Raw genomic sequence first — 25,009 nt, forward strand, 5'->3', positions numbered from 1 at the left:
ATACAGAACTGCTCTTTGGAATCACAATGGTTACAGGTGCAATTTAGAAATCTTTATTTTTAGGAAGCTACTGCCTTTCCCTTCAGTACAATGGTTGACTTGGAAAAAAAAATGGGCTCAGAAAAACTTTTTATTTGAAAAACAGATGGATGGCTAAAGGGGTCACAGCCCATTTTAATTTTCCTGTGAGAAAATCACAAGATCGATGATAGAGCCTGAACAAAGGCTCGCTGGCCTTGTAGTTCTCAGGAAAGTTGCATGTCAGTGTCCTGTCCATGGCAAACCTTTCGAGCCTCTCTGGTGTTCACAGGACCATGGCCACAATGCTGCTTTCAGCTTATTCCCCCATTTCTTTTTATCCCCCTTTTATGTTTTGTTTTTAAGTTACCAGCAGCTCCTTTCTTTTTTCTATCTTTTTTTTTTTTTATTATAAGAGGAATACATGCATCTGGTAGGAAAGCTGCAAAATGCAAAAATATATGACAAATCAAATAAAATTAATTCTTTTCTGACCCTTGGAAATTATATACACATACGCAAACATACAACCATATATTTGGGGAAGCACAGTATCTTTGTGGTTTTGTATAGTTTTATTTCAGGACGAGCTCCCTTTATTTGAGACAGACTTGAGGACACACAGAACCGTTCGACATTTCTCCCTGTTTCTTCTCAGAATTTGAAAGCAGACTGACTGTGCAAAATAACCACATACACACCTTGATTCCCTTCCCTGTGTTTTTTGGATCTCAGTTGCGAAGAAAGGAACAGAATAGAGATCTTGTACTTGAAAATGGGCAATTATCTTTTGTCTGACTCCTGGCACCACTGAAACACCTCATGGTCACCTCTTGAGGGGGTGTCTGGAAGTAGAAGCAGGTTTTGTGTGAGTGTGTAAGTGTGAGTGTGTGAGTGTGCATATCAATGTGAGAATGTGTGTGAGAGCATGTGTGTGAATGTGTATATGAGTGCCTAAGAGTTTGTGTGTAAGTGTGCATGTGTGTGATTCTGTGTATGTGAGTGTGCAAATGTGAGTATATGAAGTTGTGACATGTGTGAGAATGTGTGTGTAAGTGTGTGAGAGTGTCTGAGAGAGTACGGGTGTGTGTGAGTGTGTGATGTTAAAATCGTGAGAACACAAGGAGGTTCCGCAATGTTTTGTTCCATGTTGTTGACACCATTTGTGCAATGAGCCCTCACAGTCCCTGGGGCAGTGACTCTCAGTGCTTGTTCTGGAAGGCTTCCACTGGCCAGGGAGCCGCAATCCCCAGCTCCTTGACTTTCATATTGTTTTGAAACGTCTGTGTTACTTCATGGGCCGTGTCAGTGGGAAGCACTTCTTTCAGCCTCCGACACAAGACACAGAATGGCTGGGATCAAATGCACTCGACAAGGAGAACGGCCTGTCTCAGAAAGTCCCTTTGTTGGGGGAAGATGATCTCGTGTCGTGTCCCATCAAAGTCCTGACTCATTTCCAAGATGCAGCAACTGGCATAGAGGTTACCCCAAAACACAGCTACTGGAGAACCACCCTCCTTTTGTGTCCGTTTTGCCCTGGAGCGAGTTAGGAAGCTTTGACACTTGTTGGGTGTAGGTTATTGTAACGCAAACAAACAATAATAAGCGATCTTTGTACCCTTAAAAATGAGAAAAACAGCATAAAAAACCTGAAATCTTTTTTTTATTATAAAACTAATAATTACTCTTTGTGGAACTCTTGGAAAAACATGAAAAGATGAAAAGAAGGAAAATTAAAATCATGCATTTAAAATCCCTCCACCCAGGAAACCAAAAGACTTCTTGAGTATTGGACAGTTACAATTCTCTCACTTGACTCCAATCTCATAATGGCTAAAGAAGACCCTCCTATCCCCACCTGCACATGCCAAATACTGAGAGAAAGGGATAAAAAGACAAAATGAAAACACTTTGCTGCATCATTCCCAGAGCAAATGTGTATAAAGCCCATGTGGGGGTTAAATTTAGAAATATTGTGCCACATGATTTGATAGGAAGGGAGTAACATGTTAATTTTTCAGTTAGATGCTGTGGCAACCCGTGGCCTGAGCAAAACAGGCTGCAAATCCTTGGTGCACAGCAGTCTGCATGACCTAGGCAGCTAAGTGTTTAACCTATTGTCTTTCTAAGCCAGTAAAAAAAAAAAGGGTAAATTGACCTTAAAATGTAACTTTATGCAAGCAGGCAGGAAGTGAGAAGCTCTTAGTCTCACAAAAAGAGCAAAATGCAATTGTTCAAGTGTTATTCTAGTCCTTCCTGCACCATCCCCCAGTTCAGAATGATCTATTCCTGCATCTATGCTCCCCCCACCCTTAGGAAGGCCTTTGTCTTAAACCCTTATAAAAGGCTCTCTGTCCATTTTGCCTCGCTCGGTCGTCTTCCCTGTGAATGCGATGCCTGCCTGGCCTGAGAGAGTCGTCATGATCTCTCCATGACTTCTCACCCTGTAAGTAAGCCCTGAATAAAAGTTCATGTATCAGAAAATGCTCATTGTCTTCTTTGGCCTCTGGACTGTCATGGCCCTCTTGGGCTGTGACAATTGGCAAGCCAGCCAGGAGAATTAAACAGTCACCAGCTGGAGACTAAGGAGATCCCGGGCACTGATGATGATGGGGAGGGGAAAGGAGAAGGCCCTGGGCGGGATACCGGGGAGGTCTGCGACGTCTATGTGGGAAGGGCTGCCCACCCTCCCAGTGGAATGGATGTCTGTGTGGGGAGGGGTGGCTACCCTCCTAGATGAGTGGCATCTGCTGAGAGAGTAGGGAAATGTTTATAACTCTCTGGCTGGACAAATAGCTGTTCTGTATCAGGCCACAGGACCACTGGAGATTCAGAAAGAAAAAAAGGGCCACCAGACTGTGGCTGCAGTGGGCTGGCCATTGTTAGAGGCTGAATGCTCCGCTACTGAGGAAGCTTTAGCAGCTAAGGTGGCCGTAAGCCACCTGGGAGGTAAATTAAAGCTAGAAAAAGATATGAGGCTAACATAAGCAGAATTGAAAGATGCTCTGGATAAATGTTTAGAAATATTGGCACACCAGCCCACTAGAGTAAGAGGGCATAAGCTGCCCAGAGAGCAAGTTAGGTGTATCCTGGCTTCCCCTGCCTGGAACCGAAAAGTGTGAGACCCTGTTGATTCCTCATCAAAAGATGATGAGCTCCTGTCTGGGAAATTGATACTAAGGAAAGTAGGTGTACTCGACCTCTGTTCCAACAAAGGGTTAAAGCAGAGGAAGTTCAGCACCCTGATCCCCCACGGAGGGAGGAAGATGGGGCAGTGGCAGAAGCTTCTGATCGGAGGGTGTTCATTTCATCCTGGGAGTTTTCCCCAGGGGAATTAGGAGATGTTAGTAATTAATATTGACAAAAGCCTAGGGAGCCATTAGCGAACTGGTTGCTCCTGTTAAACTTTGTGTTAAACCTTGCTAATATGTTATTTAGAATATTATTAGATTTTTTCCAGTTAATCTGTGTTAGGATTCACATGGGGAAAACAACAATGGACATTTGCTGTGCTTCCGCAAGGATACCTTCAAATGTGGAAACCTCCAGAAGAGCCTGACTACTCTATCAAGTTCTTGGGTATTGTCTGGTTGGGTAAAACTGAGGCTATTCCTTCAGCTGTTGTTGTTAAAATGCAAAGTTATCCCACATTGCCTACTTCTGAACAGTTGATGGCTTTTCTTGGTTTGTTAAGTTATTGGGAAGTGTTTATACTCTATATAGTACAAATTTTAACACCTTTGTATACCCTAATTAGAAAAGGAAAAGTGTGGGAATGGGATTTTCCACAGAGGGCTGTGTTTAAAAAGACTAAGTGAACTATTATGCAAGCAAAGACTTTACGGGGGGTGGACCCCGATATGCCCTGTGATTTGGATGTGGCCAGTGCCAATATTGGCTTTGGGTGGGGTTTGTGGTAAAGGCAACAAGCTAAATGTGTACCTGTTGGATTCTGGTCCCAACTATGAACTCAGATATGGCCCTTTAAAAGAGCAATTGTGTGCAGTTTGTAATCCTGTGTTGTGAGTGTTGAAGGTCTAACTCAGGTGCCCAGTAACCTTACAGAAGACCATACCCATATAGATATGCCAATACGGGACACTATAAATAAGCCCCATCTGGGGAGTGCTCACGTGAGCACACTGACAAAATGGAAAGTCTACCTCCTACGATGTGGCATCTTTAACGGCTCTTTAAAAACAGAGATGCATGAAATTTTAGGACTGGCCTCCTATGTGAAAGAGAGCATGCCCTGTTTCCCGAGGTGGCTCCTCCCATGCCCACTGTTAACAGACAAGGAAATACACCCAACTCTGCATGAATTGGCACATGGGTAATCTGCTACCTGGACAGCCGTGACTATCTAGCTGTGACTGTCCAGCCCAGTACTGACACCATCTGGTGGGAAAACATCTGGACTGCCTGCCACAAATATAAGGTAACCATTTTTCATGTCTCTGCCCATAACACCAATTCATTACCAGGTAACATAGAAGCGGATGCCCTAGCGAAATTCCACAGCCTAACACCAATGACGCATGAAGTGGCTGAATGGCTGGGCCAGAAGACTGGGCACCGAGAACACCAGATTCCTGTCACCTGGTGGCAAGTAAACTACATTGGCCCCTTTACTCTGTCCAAAGGGACAAAATATGCCTTCACCGCTGTGGATACAGCTAAACACTTAAAGGATTATGGAAATGATGGACTCGAGGACTGTATCAGCATTAACTCCAGATAAAGGGGCTGGCTGCCTTCAAGCCACAACGGGGCAATGATAATAACTCTCTCTTGCCTGTGCCACAAACACTAGAAATTGGGGAAAATAAGGTCAATTGGCTCTGGTTCTGGCCCATGCAGCCATGCTGGTTGAGAATCCTAAGCCCATGGATAGTAGAATTACATAGGAAACTAACTGTAGATCTAACACTGAGGGGCTCCCTGTAGAGGGAGGAAACATGGTATTTAAAACCACCTCACCTCTGAAACCCTTCTATCTACTATGAAGACTCAGTTTATATATATATATTGTTAAACCACTCAACTGTCCAATTTAATGCTTACATGTGTCATTAATTCTTTTTAAAAACAATGTGTTACTATTTCAATAATGCATTGACTAAAATGTTTTCAGTATTTAGCCTTCTAACAAGTATAATGTTATTAGTAATAATATGTTGTGAAATGCTTAAAAACAATTTCCAGAATTATTTTGATGACTTGAATGTAGAAGGTATAAGGGATGTCTTTTTCTTTTTATTATTGAAGGAAAAGGAAGTCGTTTTTTCCTAAATGGTTGTATCAGAATAAAAAAATAGGGGATATGGAACAAAACCTAAATAGTTGTGAAAAGCTGCAGAAAGTTGGTGGAAGGGGAACTTTGTTTCTGTGGTCAAGGTTGAGAAAGCAGTAAAAACTAGATACAGAATAAAGCAGAATGCCTGGTAGTGTTACCCTTTCGCTATTTTAGCCCAGGCAGTACTTGTGCTAAATGGTAGAACTCATTAACCTGGCCATAGCACCACTTCCTAATAGGTTTATTATCTCTCTGTACCAGTGTATTATTACTATGTTGTTTATTGTATTATTGTTGTTAATTATAGATGTAACGTCTGTCCTATGGTCAATGCAAACTGTTGTGCAGGGGTGGATTGTGGCAACCCGTGGCCTGAGCAAAACAGGCCTGCACATCCTTGGTGCACAGCAGTCTGCATGACCTAGGCAGCTAAATGTTTAACCTATTGTCTTTCTAAGCCAGTAAAGGAAAAAAAAGGGTAAATTGACCTTAAAATGTAATTTTATGCAAGCAGGCAGGAAGTGAGAGGCTTAGTCTCACAAAAAGAGCAAAATGTAATTGTTCAAGTGTTATTCTAGTCCTTCCTGCACCACCCCCAGGTCAGAATGATCTATTCCTGCATCTATGCTCCCCTCACCCTTAGGAAGGCCTTTGTCTTAAACCCTTATGAAAGGCTTTCTGTCCTTTTTGCATCGCTCGGTCATCTTGCCTGTGAACGTGATGCCTGCCAGGCCTGAGAGAGCCGTCATGATCTCTCCACGACTTCTCACCCTGTAATAAGCCCTGAATAAAAGTTCATGTATCAGAGAATGCTTGTTGTCTTCTTTGGCCTCTGGACTGGCTTAGAAAGGCAATAGGTTAAACATTTAGCCCTCTTGGGCTGCAACAGATGGCTTGACTATAATTTATATATCATAACTTCCTATCTGTACAAAAATAGTCATTTGTTTTGTAGTGAAAAAGGAAATTAATGAGCTCAACAGAGCTTATTTGTGTTTATTTATGAACCAGGGTTTTATTTCACTGTGGATGGGTGAGCACTTATTAGGATCACTTATGGGACATTATTTTGCACATGTTCAACAAAGTAATTAATAGTTTGGTTTATGTGACACTCTACTAACCATTTAATGTCCACTGATAATCAACAAATAAAATATGCCTGTTTTATTACCACCATTATGAACCTGATGATTTTATTTACATAAATGATAATCATGATCCTCATTAGAGGTGATTACATATTAAAACATTGTGTTGAGATAAATGATTAATTATATAGTCTAACTTGTATTTAAAGATAATTACTGGATGCTAAATTATTTATGGAACTTTCATGCACAGCTCGTGGGAGGGTGAATTGGTACAGCCACTTTGGAAAACTATTTGGCAGAATCAGTTGAAGACAAACATATGTTCTATAACCCCACAGTTTACTTCTAGGAAGATACCGGAGAGAAATGAATAATTATGGGCACCAAAAGATATGCACAAGAATATTATAGCAGTTTTATTTATAGCAGTCCAAATGTAATTCACTACTGCTAGAATTAATAAACATATTGTCACACACACACACACACACACACACACACACAAGGAATATTGTATAGCAGGAGTCAGCAATCTTTTTCTGCAAAGATCTGCATAGCAAACACTTTAGGCTCTGTGAGCCATATTGGTCTCTGTTGTAACTACTTGACTCTGCTGATAGAGTCCAAAACCATAAACAATCTATAAATGAATGAGTATGGCTGTGGGTTATTTTTTTAAATTTTTTTATTGTGAACTTTATATAACATATATACATATCAGTGATAACTTTCAAAGTACAATTTTACAAGTTGTTAGAGAGAAAATTTCAAAGAATGCCATGGGTCACAGTTCCACAACTTCAGCCATTTTCATTCTTGTAAAATATAACGTACACACAGGAAGGTGTCAACTCTCGATGTACAGCTTAATGAGCAATTATGTAGGTAATTTCAAAAATTGTTATGGGTTATAGTTCCACTGTCTCATTCTCTTCCCTATTATGCAATACAAAGTATATACAGAAAGGTAAAGACCTTCAAGGTGCAATTCAATGAGCAGCTGTGGAGCAAATCCCAAAGGATGCTATAGGCTCAGTTCCACCATGCCCTTTACCTCCTTCCAGCCATTCCAACACCCCAGCATCCAAAATGTGTATATATAATTACATAAAGTTTCACTATTCATGGACCTTTGTTAAATCTTATCTTGTTTGTGGCTAGCCCTTTCTCCCATTTAATCTCTTCCTCCATCTTTAGGGGTGTAGGCAGTTGATATTAAAGGGGGTGTTGACAGTATGGGGAAGGGAGCTGCACCTGATTGTTGATCTTAAAAAGGTTGTTGCCTCTGGGTTTTAGGACTTGTCTGGTATAGGAACACTCTGGTGGATTTAAGTTTATGAAAGATAAAACTTAGTGAGTGAATTTTTATAGAATCTCAGGTAAGGACCTAGGTATTTGGGGACTACTTTTGGTAAGGGCATGGCATACTGTGGCCGTTTGGGATTCTAGCTGGAGCTTGCATAAAAGAAACCTCCAGGATAGCCTCTCGAGTCCATTTGGGATCTCTCAGCCTCTGTGACCTCAGCTTGTTACCTTTCTTTTTTCCCCGATTTTGGCCAAGTAGGCATTTAAATCTCATGCTGCCAGGGCCAGGCTCACTCCTGGGAGTCACTTCCCATGTTGCCAGGGAGATTCATTCCCCTGGGAGTCATGTCCCTCGTTGGGGGAGGTTATTTGCCGAGCTGGGCTTAGAGAGAGAAAGGCCACATCTGAGCAACATGAGAGGTTCCCTGGAGGTGCCTCTTAGGCATAATTATAGGAGGGCTCAGCCTCCCATTTACAACCCTAAGTTTCACAAGAGCAAGCCTCAAGTCTAGGGCTTGAGCTATTAAGCAGTGTGTTCCTAACTTCACTTAATCTATGCTCTATCCCAAGATAAACGGTCAGTTTTTTACATTATCTTCAGTTTGTTGTACAATCATCATCACTCTCAACTTTAAACAATTATCGTGACATAATACAACCCAGATCTCTTATCAGCTGCTAATTATTCATCCCTGGTATTAGTGTAGAGTCGGTAAGATATTCCTATTAAATAGAGTCTTTAATAGGTAATGGGTAGTTTTTCCATACCACTCTGTTGTTAACCCTTGGCACCAGTGTCATACCTATAAGTATATCATGCTAACACTTATTTAGGTTTGTGGTGCTTCTCTGTGGGTTGCGTGCCTTTAAACAACCATTTACAAACATGTTCGCCTTCAATGCATGACTGATACTTATATCCCATTAACGAACCATTGTCACACCTGACCATTCCCATACCATTAAGATCACCCTCATTATCATATCTGTACATATTAGATTATAATTCCCTGTGGCTGTATTTTAATAAAACTTTGTTTACAAAAACAAGTGATGGGCTAGAGTAGGGCCATGGGCTGCAATTTGCTGACTGTTGCTCCATAGGGGAGAAAACCAAAGAAATGCAAAACACTACAGCTACATGCAACAGCAGGGATGAATCACATAGTTAAGTGAAAGGGCAGACAAGGAAAAGAATGAACTCTTTGATTCCATTTATATAAATTTCAAAATTAGAGAATGTGGATAGAAGCCAGCAGAGTCAGCGTGGAATCTTTGGAAGGTAACGTCTGGGAGGAGTCCTACAAAAATGTATATACTGATCTGCTGGTGTTTACATGCATATAGTAACTTTGTAAAAATTTGTTGAGCTGTACACTTATGCATTAGATATTTCTCAGTATTTAAGTTATATTTCAATAAAGAGGTAAAAGAAAACATTTTCTCTATGAATAAACCAATAGATAAATAAGCCAACAGCAGAAGAATTGTTAAGTGTTAAGAAATGTAAAAGCTGCAAATTAAATTGTAGGTTATTGATTATTATTTAAATAAAGACTAGGACACATGTACTCATATCATTAGTTCATATTTACTAATGTTAAATACCCTAATTGAAAACTTACTGTCTTAAAGAAGTTAACATTTGCAACCAATCTTTCAAGGACATTTCCTGATAGGAAAATAAAAGCAAACAGAGAATCACACTTTTTTTCTTTCTCTTTTTAAAATTGTATACCTCTCCAGTATCAACAGTACATTTGCCGCAGGAGAAAAGTTCTTTATTTGTTGTAATGGCCTAGAAACCCACATAACTCCGCGTGTCCCTGGAACCTAGGACTCCAGGCTGGCAACCAGGCTAGAGGAAGAACTTACTGTCTTCTTTTCCTATTTGTCCCTCAAATCTGTTTCAACATTAAAGTCCCATCAGAGGGACATCTGAAAGAAAGGAGTTCCTTCCAATATTGAGTCATTTACTTAAGACTCTGTTAAGAACAAGTTCCCAATGTCTAAACGATTAGAGACAAGCAAATGGTTATTCATCTGCTTTTCCTACTGGATCTCCGAATTAGTCAACCACCTTGTAAACATGAAGGAAGACTTTGCCTGATACTCAAAATAAAATACCAGAAAGAATAAGGTATCTTTCACACAGACCGTTTGGTGGAATTAATTATTAACAAACCCAATTCTACAAATAAGGTAGCAATTCAGGAATAAGATGTTTAATTTTTCCCTGAGAAATGTGGAAAATGTATTTTCAAATTCAATGTGTACTTCCAAAATTTCCAATTACTTTTTCCAAGTGTTTGATTTTCTAAAAGAAGAATATTAAAATTCATGTTCTGGACACTGAAATATAAATTTTAGGAAGCAGCTCGATATGGTAACTCTTTTTATAGATTTAGGACCCACATGGCAAAAGATTATCACTGGACAGTGAGGATACTGATGTTTGCTGACCTTGTGCTCTGTCCTACTAAGATTCCTGGCATTATTTTCTTATATTTCAGAATGTGAAACAACCATATTTTCTACTGGGCCACACAGAGCTAGAGCCTCCATTATCCAGAATTTAGGTAAAGAGTAAATGGGAATATGCACGATATCATAATGTTAACTATCCTGTTAAATTACAAATCATAAATCATAAAATTTTTAAAATGTTGACTGCAAATCAAATGTAATAAACTCATATGTATTTGACTAAAAGTAGGCAAAAACAAATTCTTTGCATTAGCTTATCATTATATATAAACAGACTTTGAGACCTGACTTTAAGATTTTTGCAGTAAAATGTAAACAGTAATTTTGACTGTGTCCATATTAGGTTCAAAAAAGTTGAAAATTTTAATAAATTTTAAGTTAGTTATTAAAATTTTGGGCTATGGAAACTGAACTGTCTATTCCACCAGATTTGGAACTGATTGCCTGGCAAGTGAATAAAATATCTTTTTGCATTTATATATGATAATGAAATGTTATCATTCAAAGACAGCAATTGCTGTAATGGGAACAGGTATTTATTTATTATTTCAATACTTAAACATTTTTTGTGTGTATCTTTCATACATAATTTTGTCTCATTTTTAAGAAATTTCTGTACATTATAAATGTTTATAATCTATACACATTAGAAAATATTGCATATTTTTAGCTGGCAAAGCAAATGGTTTGAATGGGCACCCCTTACGTGATCCTGAGTAGCAAACCTACATGAATAATTTGTCTGTTCAAAAGATATAAATTTACAGTGAAATACAATTATACAATTGTAATCTGAATTCCTTCAAATAAAAAGCCCAACATTGTTTTGTGGTCAAAACTTTGAAAAAGACAATGTCTCTGGGACCAGATTATAAAAAATGCAGGTTGATGTGGACCAAGATCTCTAGGAGAGCTCACCCTGAGAACAAAACGCCTTTGAGTGAAATCTATAAGGGAAAAATGAATCGGCGGCAGCAGGGGTGGCTGAAGAGCAAGAGGTGATGGAGACATGGTTTGTCCAGGTTTGGGTCCCACTTAGAGACTCTGTCCCTTCTGGAGCTCCGTGGTGGAAGTGAAGGATGGACAGTTGGAAGATGGACATGAAGACATCCTCTTGTGGGCTAAGACAGGCAAGGGAGGCACAGCTTTGAGGCACATGGAGTGGGGAGAGAGTTAGAGGCATGTCCATAGTTCACACTTGTCTTACACCTTCATTAGGAGTTATTGTGTCCTTTAAAATCCTAGGTACAGGCTGGGTGCTGGGGATACAAAGATAAATACAAGAGAGATCTATTCCCTTGGGATGTATGGGCTAGATGGGGACATGGAGAAGCAATTCAGTAGTTCCAGTGTGGGGGTGGGGTTGTCACTTAGGGTCTAGGAAGGCTTCTGTTTGGAGCAGGTTCCTTTGGCTGGCCACTGGAGGATGAGGAGAAGGCAGCTAAAGCAAAGATGGGATGTGTGTGTCTTCATGGAAAGGAGCAGTCACGGCTCTGATACGTGTCTGTGGAGCAAGGATGTTGCGGGCTTTGGTATGATTTTGTTTTTAAGCAGGGGCATTGATATTTGGGTTCACAATTCCTAACCCCAGCTGGGCTCTCCGAAGTGCTTTACGATGGCTTTTATGTCCCTCTAGTCAGTTCTTTCTTAGCTCCTACAATGCTAGTTTCAAACCCTTCCGTGTTCCTTTATGCTCGTGTCCACTACTCCTTTCCTTACCCTTGTGGGAATATCATGCTGTCTTCTAGCAAGCAAGAGAAGTGGTCAGCTGGAGGTCCTCCCCGCTTCTCTCCACCCCACCTGACGGAGGCATCTCCACCCCGCTCTGCCTTGTCCACAGAGACCATCTTCTCCCCACGCAGAGGGAGTTTAAGGGCTCACACTTGCTCTCTGGCTCTTCTCTCCTCTGCCCTCCATCCATCCTCTTCTCTCCAGCATACTTCAGCCAATTCCTCTCCTCACTCTTTCTCCTCAGCATCAGGACAGGCTCAAATCTTTCCCACTCTTAAGAAATCCTTCTCACCCCAGCTTTGACAGGTGCAGTCGTGTCACCTGCCTTCCTTTCTCAGACCAATTAACTGACAGGCTCCCTGGGTTCTCTGCTGTTTATCTCCACCAATGCCTTCCCCTCACGGCCTCTTCACCAATTATGCTTTTGCTGATGTCACCTTCAATTTACCAAATGCAATGAAAGCCTTTGAGGCTTGATCTCATTGGACCCCTGCAGTATTTCACAGTTTCATGTGCCCTTCCTTTTGAACCCCTCCCTTCTTGTCTCAGGTGATACTATCTCTCCTTGTTTTGCTTCTCTCTTTTCACTCATTCCTGGTCTCCTACCAAATCAGGTTTCTTTGGACTCCTCTTGAAGCCACCCAGCCCTTCAGGGGGAAGCTTTCAAGCCTTCCATGGTGCATCCATCTCGCCCCTCACCTTCCCCTGGGCGAGCCCATCCGCTGCTGTGTTGACATGAACACTCCTTCTGGATCCTTCTCCTGAGTTCCAGACTCCCAGCTACATGTCAGTGTTCCTTGGACCCCTCACATTTACTATGTCTAAAATGTAACTCCTCATTTCCTCCCAGGTGCAAATCTGGATTCCCTTGGACTCTCTCTTGGGGGTGGGAGAGACAGCACCTCTATCTATTAACCACATTTCCTACACATGGTCCGCTGTGAGGCTCTGCCACTTCTCTCAGGATCTTCTGCCTCCTTTCCTCCCGTCACTGTCTCAGTGCAGGCAGGACTCATAGTTTCTCTCCTGATAACTGCTACAGTTTCCCAGGCAGGTCTCTCTCCTCCAGTCCTTCTGTCCTCTGTGACCCGGTGATCTGTCACATCTGACGTGGTAGCTCCTCTGCTTCAGCATCCTTTGGTGGTTCTTCACCTTGTTACAAGGCCCTTCATATCTGCCCCTGTTTCTTTCCCACACAGATGGTCTTATTATTTCTTTCCTCTCATTCTATTCTTCAGGCATAATGAGCTTCAAAGTTTCTCTAACTGGTCACGTTCTCTCAAAGGTTCTCTCAAACCTGAGCTTTACCTGCTGCTCCTTCTGCCTGGAAATGCCAACACCTTCCCCAATGGGCTGCCCCTGCCCAGTCTCATGGGGCTGGGTCCTGCTCTTTTTATCACCTCTTGCATGAGCTGACCCCTGCACCACTTCTTAGTATGCTTTGCCATGCTACATCGTCATTGTGTAGTTGTCAATGTCCCTCTAGATTGGGAGCTTGAGGGCAGGGGCCAGGACTTCAGAATCCCTAACCAGGCACACATAGGTACCCACAAATATTTGATTGAAAAGTCCTCCAAAGTGAAGCCTTGTATGAAGGATGTCAGGTATCATCGAAAGTCCTTTTATCCACCTTTGGACAGAAAGCAGAATGAATACTAAACCGGACTGAGCCTGCTATCTCTTTGGGGTTTGACATCTTCACTCTCACTCTTTGGTCTTTGCTTGTGTTGTCAGTCTGCCTCTAGCTCTCGCCTGAGCCCCGGCTGCCGGCTGCATTCAAAAGTGCGGTGCTCTGTTGCTGTGGGAATGCTGTAACATTCCACTGAAAGCAGCTACAAAACTAGGAAACTTGTTTTCCTTTTGCAAGGCAAGATTGACTTTCCAATATACAATTTTCAAATGGGTAGGATAATGTAGAAAGCCTTTTGAATCATAAACCCAAGAGTGGAACAATTTTCTATACGTTCTTATAAGCATATAGAAGACAAAATAATGGGCCCCCTGCTGTTTTCTGGGCATCGTGTTCCATCTGCAGGAGGCTAAGCTCTGTCGGTGGGGATGGATTCCACCTTGCTGGTTGTTACATCACCTTTCACATACCCCTAGCAAAGACGTGGGCATACAGTGGTGTTCAACAAATGTTTTGTGAATCGCATGAGTCCCAGGATAAATCCTAATTGCTTGCTTGTAGAGAATTGCGTATTTCTCATTCTGTATCCTAGAATACTATGCTTGGGAAACTGCGAATTAGCTCAAGTGGATACTGACCATGGCCTTGCCCGAGTGAGCAGATGGTTGAAACACTGTATCAACCAGCCTTTGATGCTGGTGCTCCCCAAACACATCAGGATGTGTCTATTCAGCAAACAGTGACTTCTTATCAGGGTCCAGGGCTGGAGGGTGTCCTTGGGGCTGGACACTCAGCAGTGAATAAAACGAAGTCCCTGGTTTGGTGATCTTCTCATTCTGTGTGTCTGGGTGTGTGGTGGGGGAGGCAGGGACCAGCGATGAACAAATACAACGTACAGCATTGGGTGATACGTGCCACGAAAAATAAAATAAGGCAGGGCCCTGGGGCAGAGAGGGATGGGGATTATGCTCCATCAACCTCCCTGGGGAATTACCGCCCAGAGATTTTATTTTATCACGCGTATCGAAACCATGAATCGATGCATCCATGCGTGATGAATGAAGTGCTTTGTAAGTGTAAGTGAAAATGAATTCAAACTCTTGAGGCATTTCAACTTGGAGAAATCAAAGTTAAGCCACTTTAAAATTTTTGTCTTTAAACATAGACCTTCACTTTTAAAGTCAAGTGCACATGCAATGGTCTTTTCTTTAATAACTTATGAGGACAACATGCTTATTTCTAAATAGCAAACATGCTTGAAAATATCTATTCATGGGGACCAAACTGAGATAGGTTAACATTCAAAACATATCACAGCTGCCAGTTCATATGAAAAATACTATTAATATGAAATAAAATGCAAAGACTTAGAATAAATTAGTTATTAGCATTAATAAAGTAATACATATATTTGTGGGACTCGTAAAAGCCCAATAAGATGGGTATTGATATTGGTATTATTAGCTGGTTATTCCATTGTAGAAAAGAATAAAATTAAGTCTAAATCCCTTAGGAAACTTCTCTGTGGTCACACAGGCCTTTCAATGCCCTGTTCTTTCTTTCCAAACAAAGTGGCTTTGTTGATACCAGATCTTATTTTCCCTTAAGAAAGATTCCGTATTAATTATTAAGAAACAATTTGTAGACTTCTATCCATATGCAAAAAATCACAGGCTAATGCTAATGACAAAAGCAAAAATGCTAACTTTTAAAAATCTCTCAATTTTCATAAATATCAAAGTTCCACAAAGTGAAAAAATAACAGTTTGCTCCACTGTAAAAAGTCAATACTATCTTATGTGTTAAATAAAATACAATGATATTTGACATCAAAGTGGGGGAGATAAAATTAACATATATTTTAAAAAAATCAAATCTAGAATTCTGATTATAGGTTCATTTATACAATAGATTAAATTATTTCATTTCACAAGTATCTGGAGAAGGATTGTCCTTAATATTGCTTAGAAACTAGTTTATAGAATGTCCTGTAGACCAGAGCTCCCTTTTATCTGTCTTTTTCAGAGCCAATGATGGGAGTTAAGCCTTTCACACAAGGTCCCAAATTCCATTCTAATTTATCCTGCCAGCCTTCTCTTGGCCTGAGACACTTGCTGCCCCTTCCACTCTTTTGGGTGTTGTGATGGCTTGGAGGTTTTATGGACCTCAGAAAGGATCATGTTTTTAAATTTAATCCATTCCTGTGGGTGTAGACCTATTGTGGGTAGGACCTTTTGATTAGGTTATTTCAGTTGAGCTGTGCTCCAGGTTGGTGTTAATCCTCTTACTGGAGCCCTTTATAAGAGCAAGAAATAGAAAGAAAAAGAATCCAAGAGAGAAAGAAGAGAAGCCAAGAGAAGACTTACACAGAAGCTCAGAAAGAAACCCACAGATGGAGCAGCTGGAAGCTGAAAGCAAAGAAACCCTGGAGAGGAGGGAGAGACCCAGGCGAGCATGTGCTGGCTGCGTGACAGAGGAGCCCAAGATCCCGGTGGCAGGTCTTCAGGAAGAAAGCATTGCCTGTTGATGGCTTGATCAGGCCATTTTCACAGCCTCAGAACTGTAAACTTGTCGGTTATTAAATCCCCATTGTCAAAGCCAATCCCTTCCTGGTATATTGCATTTTGGCAACTTTTGCAAACTAAAACAAGTGTGATGTTGCATCCTCCCAGAATGCTGCCTTTCCATGCTAGACCCAGGTGTCTTCACAACCCAGCTCCCTTTGTTTCCTGGGGCTGCCAAAACAAAGGACACACACCGGGGGGCTTAAAACAATGGAAATTTGTTGCCTCACAGTTTTGGAGGCCAGATGTCTGAAATGGAGGTGTCCGCAGGGCCGGCTCCCTCTGAAAGCTGTAGGGAAGTCCCCTCCTCGCCTCTCCCTGGCTTCTCGTGGGTTGCTAGCAGTCCTTGGTGTCCCTTGGCTTGTGGCTGCAGCACTTCCATCTCTGCCTCTGCCTGCATGTGACCTTCTCCCTGTGGGCCTGTGTCTCTGGGTCTCTTTTCCTCTTCTTATTGGGTCACCTGCCATTTGGAATAGGGACCCCCTACTCCAGTAGGACCTCACTTAACTAATTCCATCTGTGACGACCCTGTTTCCAGATGAGGCCACATTCTGAGGTCCTGGGAGCTGGGACTTCAGCACAACAGCCCAGAACACCGGCCGTATGTTCTCTCTCCATCCTGTGAAGTCCTAACACACTTTATCTTTCCCTCTTTTGCATCACTTGTCACTCTTTAGATGGTGTTGCCGATATTGGGGTTCAAGTCTTGAGTCCCTTGCTAGACTGTTAACCCTCTGAGGGCAGGACCGGTGCCTGGTTGCATACGGTAAGTGCTCAATGCATAGCTGTTGAATAAGTATTGGCTGAGTGCCTAGTGTTACCCTGGAGGCAGACACAACTTTGAAGAAACTATTTAGTTATATTTTAAAGTTGCCCTTATATTTGCACAATGTTTCAGCTTTTAACTGCTTTCCTAACTGCTTTCAACACCATCCATCAGCAACTGATTATTTATTAGTTTCTCTATTTTTGTGTAGTAGCAATTTATTTTCAATTGTTTATAATGGATTTATCAACACACAGATCCATAAACAACCTGTAGGGCATCTTAGCAGGTTGCGTCTCCTCACAGAGCATCTCTTTCTATCACCAGAGCAACACTTTGGGCTAGGAAGGGCAGATGTTTTTCTTTCCACTTTGCAGAAAAACTATAAATTGAAGCCTAGGGAGACTAAGCAACTTCTCCGAGTACACAGTCAACTTTTCAAAGCTAGGAGTAGAAACCAAGTTCCTCTATGCTTATGTTGAGCATTAATAAAATATTGATTGTTCAGTATTTCTGTTGCTTAGAAAACTGGCAATCCAAATAAATAATTCATACTAAACTTCAACTAGAAAGCTGACTAATATGAACAGCTGTTCCAGGCCATGAAAGGTGAGGAAATGCTTACTGTACATTCAAATGGTAACAACCCCAATCAGCATGAAATGAATTATGAGAAAAACTTAAAAAGGGCCACTGAAATTTTCGAGTTGGAAAAAAAAAGAAAAGCTAGATAAAGAACCCTTCCCCAACAAGAAGGGGAGAGAAGGAGTAGCAAGAGGCACCAAATCTGATCTGAAATTCATTTCTGAAAGTTTCTTTTCCAGGGATTTATCATTGCATAATGCTAGCAAATTAGTTAGCAAATAAAACTGAGAAGCAAATCAACATTCATTTTAGGTAATTTCTTTAAATGTTAAATGTGACTGAATGCTTTTCTTTATATTTTGAAAGTAAAATCCTTTTAATAACTTGCCATATTAATTCAATGAGAGATCATTTCTCTTCTGCTTGTCTTTTCCTTCAGTCGCAGTTTATTACACCTAATTAAACTACAAGTCTTGCTCTACAGTTGTACGCCCTCTGATAGCATTATATAAACTTCTGAGGCCAATTTGAGATTGAGAGAAATCTTGAGGGTAAATTTCCAAAAAGGGGAAGGGAATAAAGTTCCGAATACATGCCCCATGCCTGAAGGAAGGAAGCAAGCAACGTTTATCACAATTTGGTGCTTCACTTGATTGCTCACGTTTGCTCTCTCTGAACAATTTTAAGGAATAAATAGTTACTGTTCTTTGCAGCCAGCTCTGCAACACGCTGCATTGGCTTTCACACCCAACACAAACGCTTCCCCTGAACCCAGAAATGATTCCCCAAGAGACCCATACCCACGCCATTAGTTTGTTTCCACTTAAAACTGCACTGAATTCAGGACTTCAGAGTAACTCAGGTGAATCTCACACTTATGTCAGGCTTAAGGGAATGAGCCAGAAGCATGACTGTTGGTGAGAATGGAGGCAGTGAGGTGGATGATGGAAGGCATAAAATCAGCATTTTCCAGAATGAATGAGGACTCCCCACTGGGAGAGAAGAAAACTATAAATGATGTCCTTGACCAGGGAGCCTCTTCCAGATTCCATCTCAACTGTGCTGGAACCAAAAGCACACCAAGATCCCCGAATGCACCCCTGGGTGTGGGTGGGCAGAGGTGGGGTCTCACAGGAGCAAGCCAGAAGCCTGTCAGTTGGAAGCTGAGGGACGTCTCAGGTTGGTCTTCATGAGGGCTCTCGACCTCATCTTGTTCTTGTGAACATAAAATGGGTCAAAGGATGAATACATCTGAGGGCACGACTGGCATGTGCTACATGCTCAGTAAGTGATGAAAACGGTGGTGAGAGGGTGTCCCAAAGCCAAGGCATATGGTCAGAGAAAAGGAATATGTTCCTGCTTCCAACTTTATCCTATGTCTACGTCTATGTCTATGTCTACATCTACGTCTACGTCTACAACTACATCTAATCTATTTCTATAGTTATTTATCATTTATGTATGTATGTATGTATGTATCTATCATCCTCATCATCCCTCTAGTATGTACCCTGAAATATTAGCATTTCTGGGGCATTTCCATGGCTAAGGGACAGATGTGTCACTCTACAACCACAATTTAAATGAAAATAAACATCATCTGAAAACTGCAACACAGAGACTTGAAACAAGAGTACAAGAAAATAAAAAAGAAAGCTAGGAAAATATGGTGTCCTTCTTTTGTCTGATTGTTTTTTGTTTTTTTTTTTAAGTCACAAAGAATTTTGATTATTCAGTACATGATTATCTTGAACTATGGATTATAAAGAACTACGTCTATTTACCTTGCTGTCTGCTTTTGGGTCATGTCACCAATAACCTAAGTTGCCAGAAAATAAGGTGACCAGAGAAAATGAAGGAGCTAAAATGAATCATTTTATTCTCTGCTTATGAGTTTGGATCAATGTTAGAATGGATGAAGGTGAATTTGGTGAAAATTAAATTTAAGCATTTTTCTTATTTATCCATGCTTTTGTTCCACGAGTATAATTAGTTTACAGTTCAGTGTACCTAGTTTAGTGGCTTAAATAAGATCTAAACATTAGACTTAAAATATTGCAATTTAAAAATTTTCACTCTGAGTTAAGGTGCATCATTTTCTGTACTAGTTTTCTAGCCTCTAAAATGAGTAAAACAATATCAACTCATTTCCTAAAAGAATATTATATATTAAAGAGCTTGCAAAAGGCATTGATGATATAACATTGCACAGGAACAAATAATTGTTCATTACAATGTTAATATTTGATTATCGATTCAGTGTGGGTAATTGTGCTAATTTCAGAAAAGAGCAGATTAACTCAGGTATATATTTCTCCCAGGCATTACAGCAAGGGCTTAGAAATCCCTAATAGTTTAATTACCTACCTTATTAGATCTGCTTTAGGAATTACAATGTGATCCTTACCTTTCTGATGGCTGAAAAGCACCCATATCTATTTTATAGCAACGGCCCAAGAAAAACTTGAAAAGACTCCGAAAGCATGGTTCCTGACCTATTGACAGTTTTTAAAATCAAACCCTTTTTTCATTGTGTTCCACATGTAAACGTGTTACAGACAGCTTTCCTTTATAGCAGCCTATAAACCTCTGCAGAATGGAACAGGAGGCCATCAGCGAAGCAACCCAGCAGGACTCCCACACGACATCAGCACGCTTCACGTATTTGAAGTGAGAAGTTCTCTTACCTAGCATGCAAACACATTTGGCATTCTGCTCAGTGTTCTCAAACAAGATTTCGCCACACCTCTGTAAGAGAGAGAAAGCCACAGTTACTTTAACATTTCATATCAGAATTCCCAATGCAATATGTCGGTGCAGCCTGATTACCATAGCATTATATTACTCCTTATGTTTTCTTTGGTCACCTGAACCTGGTGTTCTAGTTTGCTAATGCTGCAGAATGCAAAACATCAGAGATGGATAGGCTTTTATAAAACGGGGGTTAATTTCGCTACACAGTTACAGTCTTAAGGCCACAAAGCATCCAAGTAACACATCAGCAATTGGGTACCTTCACTGGCAGATGGCCAATGGCGTCCGGAAAACCTCTGCTAGCTAGGAAGGCAGCTGGCATCTGCTCCAAAGCTCTGGCCTCAAAATGGCTTTCTCCCAGGACGTTCCTCTCTAGCAAGCTTGCTCCTCTTCAAAACATCATTCACAGCTGCACTCCGTTCCCTCTCCTTGAGTCAGCTCATTTATATAGCTCCACTGATCAAGGCCCACCCGAATGGGCGGGGCCACGCCTTCATGGGAACAGCTCATCACAGTCATCACCCACAGCTGGGTGGGGCACATTCCAAGCAAATCTAACCAGCACCAAACCTCTGACCCACAAGACCACAAAGATAATGGCATTTGGGGGACACAATACATTCAAACCGGCACACCTGGGGACTTATATCATGAGCAGAGACTTTCCTGGTAAGTAAAATATTTGAGAGGAAAGCTGGGAGACATCGGTTCCAAGTGTCTCACCCTGCCCAGAGCCAATTCTATGCTTCCACGAGGCAGCCTGGGAGGCACTGTTTCTAGCAGTTTCTATTTCAACCTATTAGACCCAACACTCTGAGGTGAGTACTCTCAAAATTGATCCTTATTTGGCACCTAAATTATTCTAAACCACCTACTCTGCACTCAAGCTCAGAAATTACCACAAAGCTAGGTGGCCTATATACTTAACTCACTGAACTTAGGAGAAAAAGAGAAATAAAGAAATGATGAAAACATAACACTTCTAATGCTTTTCCTGAACATGCAGACTCATGGAGATATCAGCTCACTTATCTATATCTTAATTTCAACTTGCTGGTTAAGTTTTATGCAAAGCAAACTCCAGAGATCACAATTGTTTATTTAAGAATTGGCCATATTTCTGTGATGTATAATTGACCAAATGGTTAGTACTTGATATGTCTCTATGTATATGTATATATATATGTGTATATCCTCCAAATCAATTAGATGATAATTTATAATCCAATAGAAAAGTAGTTAAAGAACATGATCAAGTAATTCATGGACTAGATAATCCAAATGGTCAGTAAATAAGGAAATATGTTCAACCTCACTAATGAGTAGGAACCAGCAAAGTAAAAATAAAATGAGGTCTCTTTTGCAGTCATGGGTTTGGCAAAATTTAGAGTTCTGGCAATACCAACTGTTATTGGATATGTGGAGGAATGGATATTCTCACACCCTTTGATTTGGGGTGTAAAATGACACAACTATTTTGGAGAAAAATTCGCAAATCTAGTAGAGTTGGTATGTGCATACCCTAAGACATAGCAAGACACTGTCTAGATTTAGAACTAGAGAAATTCTCACATACAACTTTATAATGTTAGGTACGAAACAGTTCATTTTTCATTCATTGGATCACTACACAGTAGTTAAAATGAATGGATTAGAGCTACATATACTGTATAAACATCATAGTATATTTAATACGCACATATAAAATATATACTCAAATTATGCATAACCATATACCTCAAATCGTACAAAATAAATAGAATGTTTAAGTCATACACAAAGTAAATACTGTTTAAATATGTAAAAACATAATATTAAGTAACAAAAATCCAAGTCTCCAATATGCTACCATTTTTTATGAAGTTGAAAATGACTAAATGTAGATCATATTGTTTAGGGATACATTAATTTATATAGCAAAAGCATAAAAAACAGTGGGATAATGAACATCAAATTCAAAGTAGGAGGAAGAGTCAGAGTAATAAGAAGTTGGTGGGTACACAGGGAGTATCAGTTTTTTCTATGATGGTTTATTCCTTAAATTATTTTCAAATGATTTTTTAGGCTTGAAATATTTCATAATACAAAAGAATAACTCCCTCATGGAACACTCTGAAAATGAAAATGTCTGCTTGCACATGGCTTCTCCCCATCCACCTCCTAGAGCTTGTGGGGGCCTGCTGCCCCCACGACGTGTCCCCACCCCTTACCTCCTCTGCCCCTAGGGAAACCGAGGACATGCGAGTTCCGCTCAGTTTCTTCTTTCTTCCTTTGTTCCCAGTTTGGTTAATTCCACCCCAGCCAATCTTATTGCACCTACATTTAATGCCCTATAAGGCATAGTAATTTCTGGGGAAAATAATTCCTGGATAGGTACTTCACACCTAGTTATAAATCCCCTGGGACAAAGAGGGGCAAGTTAAGGATGACTCAGTTTCATTCAAATCAACCTTTGTTTTTGAAACCTATACTATTCACAAGGATATGGACAAGTAGCCCAGGTACATACGGAGGAAGAATATTGCTTTGGAGAGTCTGGGAGGGTGGGTGAACCTGAAGGTTGGCAAGCGAGCACTGGATATGAGATGGAGAGTCTGTATCATGACTCTTTTCTTTCTCCAGTTATGCTGCTCACCTAGCGTGATATTTCATCCTGGCACTTAAACACTTCATGCTTTATTTCTTCGTGACTAACATGGGGATGTTAACATATACCACGAAATCAAATCAGAGAGCAAATGTGAGGGTTACCGACCTGTGGAGCCTGATCCTACTGTCTATTCTTGTTCTGCTTGTGTTTGGACAGAGGTTAGGCCCTGTCCAATTGCTAGGATCCATTTGTGGCATTGCCTGCTTTTCAATGTGGTATTCTGATGACCCCAAAGAGTTAATAATTACTTTTAAATGAAAGACCAGAAGTTTCTGAGATGCTTTCATCTCTAGGAGGCTCTACCATCCCATATTCTGGGTCCTGCTGATCCTGATCAATATCCACAAATTCACAAACCTTGGCTACTCTTGGCCTTCTCATTGCCTTGGCCAATAGAGCGTCCTGTCTTATACTTGATAACTCCGCTGTTCTAACTCCAAAGTTCTCCCTTGTCCTTTATTACAGACAAAGCCTACAGATGGTCTGGGGAAGAGCTCTCCTTCTTCTGTTGAAAGGGCTTCCAGGGCTGGCCAGCACGGCCTTCCACGGCTGCCCAAAGGGCAGATTTCTGTGTGCCCCTCAACAGGCCAGCATGTGGGTAGAATTGCTGTTGTGCGGATCACACTCTCATTCCCGGCCATGAACATATCCAGGAGCAATTTCAGAACCCCCTGTGAAGCATGCCTTCTTACCAGTCTTGCTTCTGGGACTTGCTGACCAGACAAATTACTGGTGGAGAAGCAGGGGCAGGTGCGAGGGACCTTTCAGGAAGAGGGTGCAGACCTTGCCCTGGCCTGTCTCCCTGGGAGCCTGGGAAGTAGCCTGGGCACCTCTACGTAGTTCTTCAACTGCTCTGCTTTGTAAAGTGACCTGGGGATGGCAACAGATTGTAAAGCAATGCCCAGAAGGGAATCTGATCATTCTCCGGACTTGAAAGAACCAGCCTCTCTCCAGTGCTTCCCCCCACAGATGCCCAGTGTTCACGGGGCCTTCATTGCCGGGCTCCTGCTTGCTGGGCAGTCCAAGGTGATGCCATAGATTAGGAGAGTCATTGTGCTAAGCCATGGGGTCCAAGTCTCAGGAAGCTGCAGGATCTGCCATGGGGGAGGTCTGGGGGCCCTGCTAGGTTCTCAGGCATTGTAGCCCTCCTCCTTCTCTGCTGAAGCCATAGAGCCCTGCTGCAGACCCAGCTCTAGCTGGACATGCATGCTGGGACTCCCTGTCCAGATGCCCCACTGCTGGGCGACCCTCACTTTGTGGCTGGTTCTGACCACCAGGCTTCTGCCCAGTTCTTGGGATCCTGTCTCTCCTTAGGGACCCTATGTGCTTGTTTTTTTGTTGTTGTTGTTGTTGTTGTTGCCTGTGCCTGATCTATTGGGGAAAATATGCCTTGTCCTTGCCCATCTCTCCCTGGCAGCATTGACCCCAAAGTACTAGGACATGGTTCTTCAAATCTCCATCCAGGGGCTGGCCCTACAGTAAACAGATCCTCCTGGCACGCGCTCCTTCCATAGATGTAGGACATGCTGCATGTGAATCCATTCGGTGTCCCTAACACTTATCACCGTAACCCTCGTGTCTCACACACACCTCAACAAATATTTGTAGAGTAGGTAATAATGGTAACATTTATTGAACACACAACATATGCTAAGCATTGTTCCAAATATTGTACATCTATCACGTCAAACTCTCACTTTACCTCTTTAAAAGAGGAGAACATTGAGGCACAGAGAGTTGCATTCGCTGCAGCACACGCCCCTCCAAATGGGTGAGAGAATCAATGCTGTTAGCTTACCCGATGCTTGACTGCTACCCATAGATCCCCAAATATTGATTACTCTTGGCTTTTTGGCATTGCCTTGGTCAAGTGGAGTATCTCATCATATGTTTCACTACACCCTTCTTTCACACACTAGCCTCTGGCTTTTTATAAGAGTTGCCACCATTAAGAATCAGCCCGAACTCAGTTCAAGTCCTGTTGCTGCTTCTACTTACCTACTGTACCATCATGGACAACTTATTTACAGGAGAGAAAGTCAAACCTGCTTTCTCTCCTGTAAAACAGGGTAATAATATCTACCTCATAGTATCATTGCAAATTTAGTTTTGAATTCATTATGGACAAG

General features: G+C 41.4%; 1 protein-coding gene across 1 annotated transcript in view; it reads right to left on the minus strand.

Moving 5' to 3' along the window:
• The window catches only part of PDE7B (phosphodiesterase 7B), a 335,500-nt gene that overhangs the window by 216,194 nt on the left and 94,297 nt on the right, over positions 1–25,009 (minus strand). Inside the window, exon 2 of the mRNA XM_037844473.1 lies at positions 20,164–20,224. Coding sequence (XP_037700401.1) covers positions 20,164–20,224 — 61 coding nt within the window. The remainder of the gene's footprint in view (positions 1–20,163; positions 20,225–25,009) is intronic.

Source organism: Choloepus didactylus, chromosome 7 (assembly GCF_015220235.1).
Source record: "Choloepus didactylus isolate mChoDid1 chromosome 7, mChoDid1.pri, whole genome shotgun sequence".
NCBI classification, from domain to species: Eukaryota; Metazoa; Chordata; class Mammalia; order Pilosa; family Megalonychidae; genus Choloepus; species Choloepus didactylus.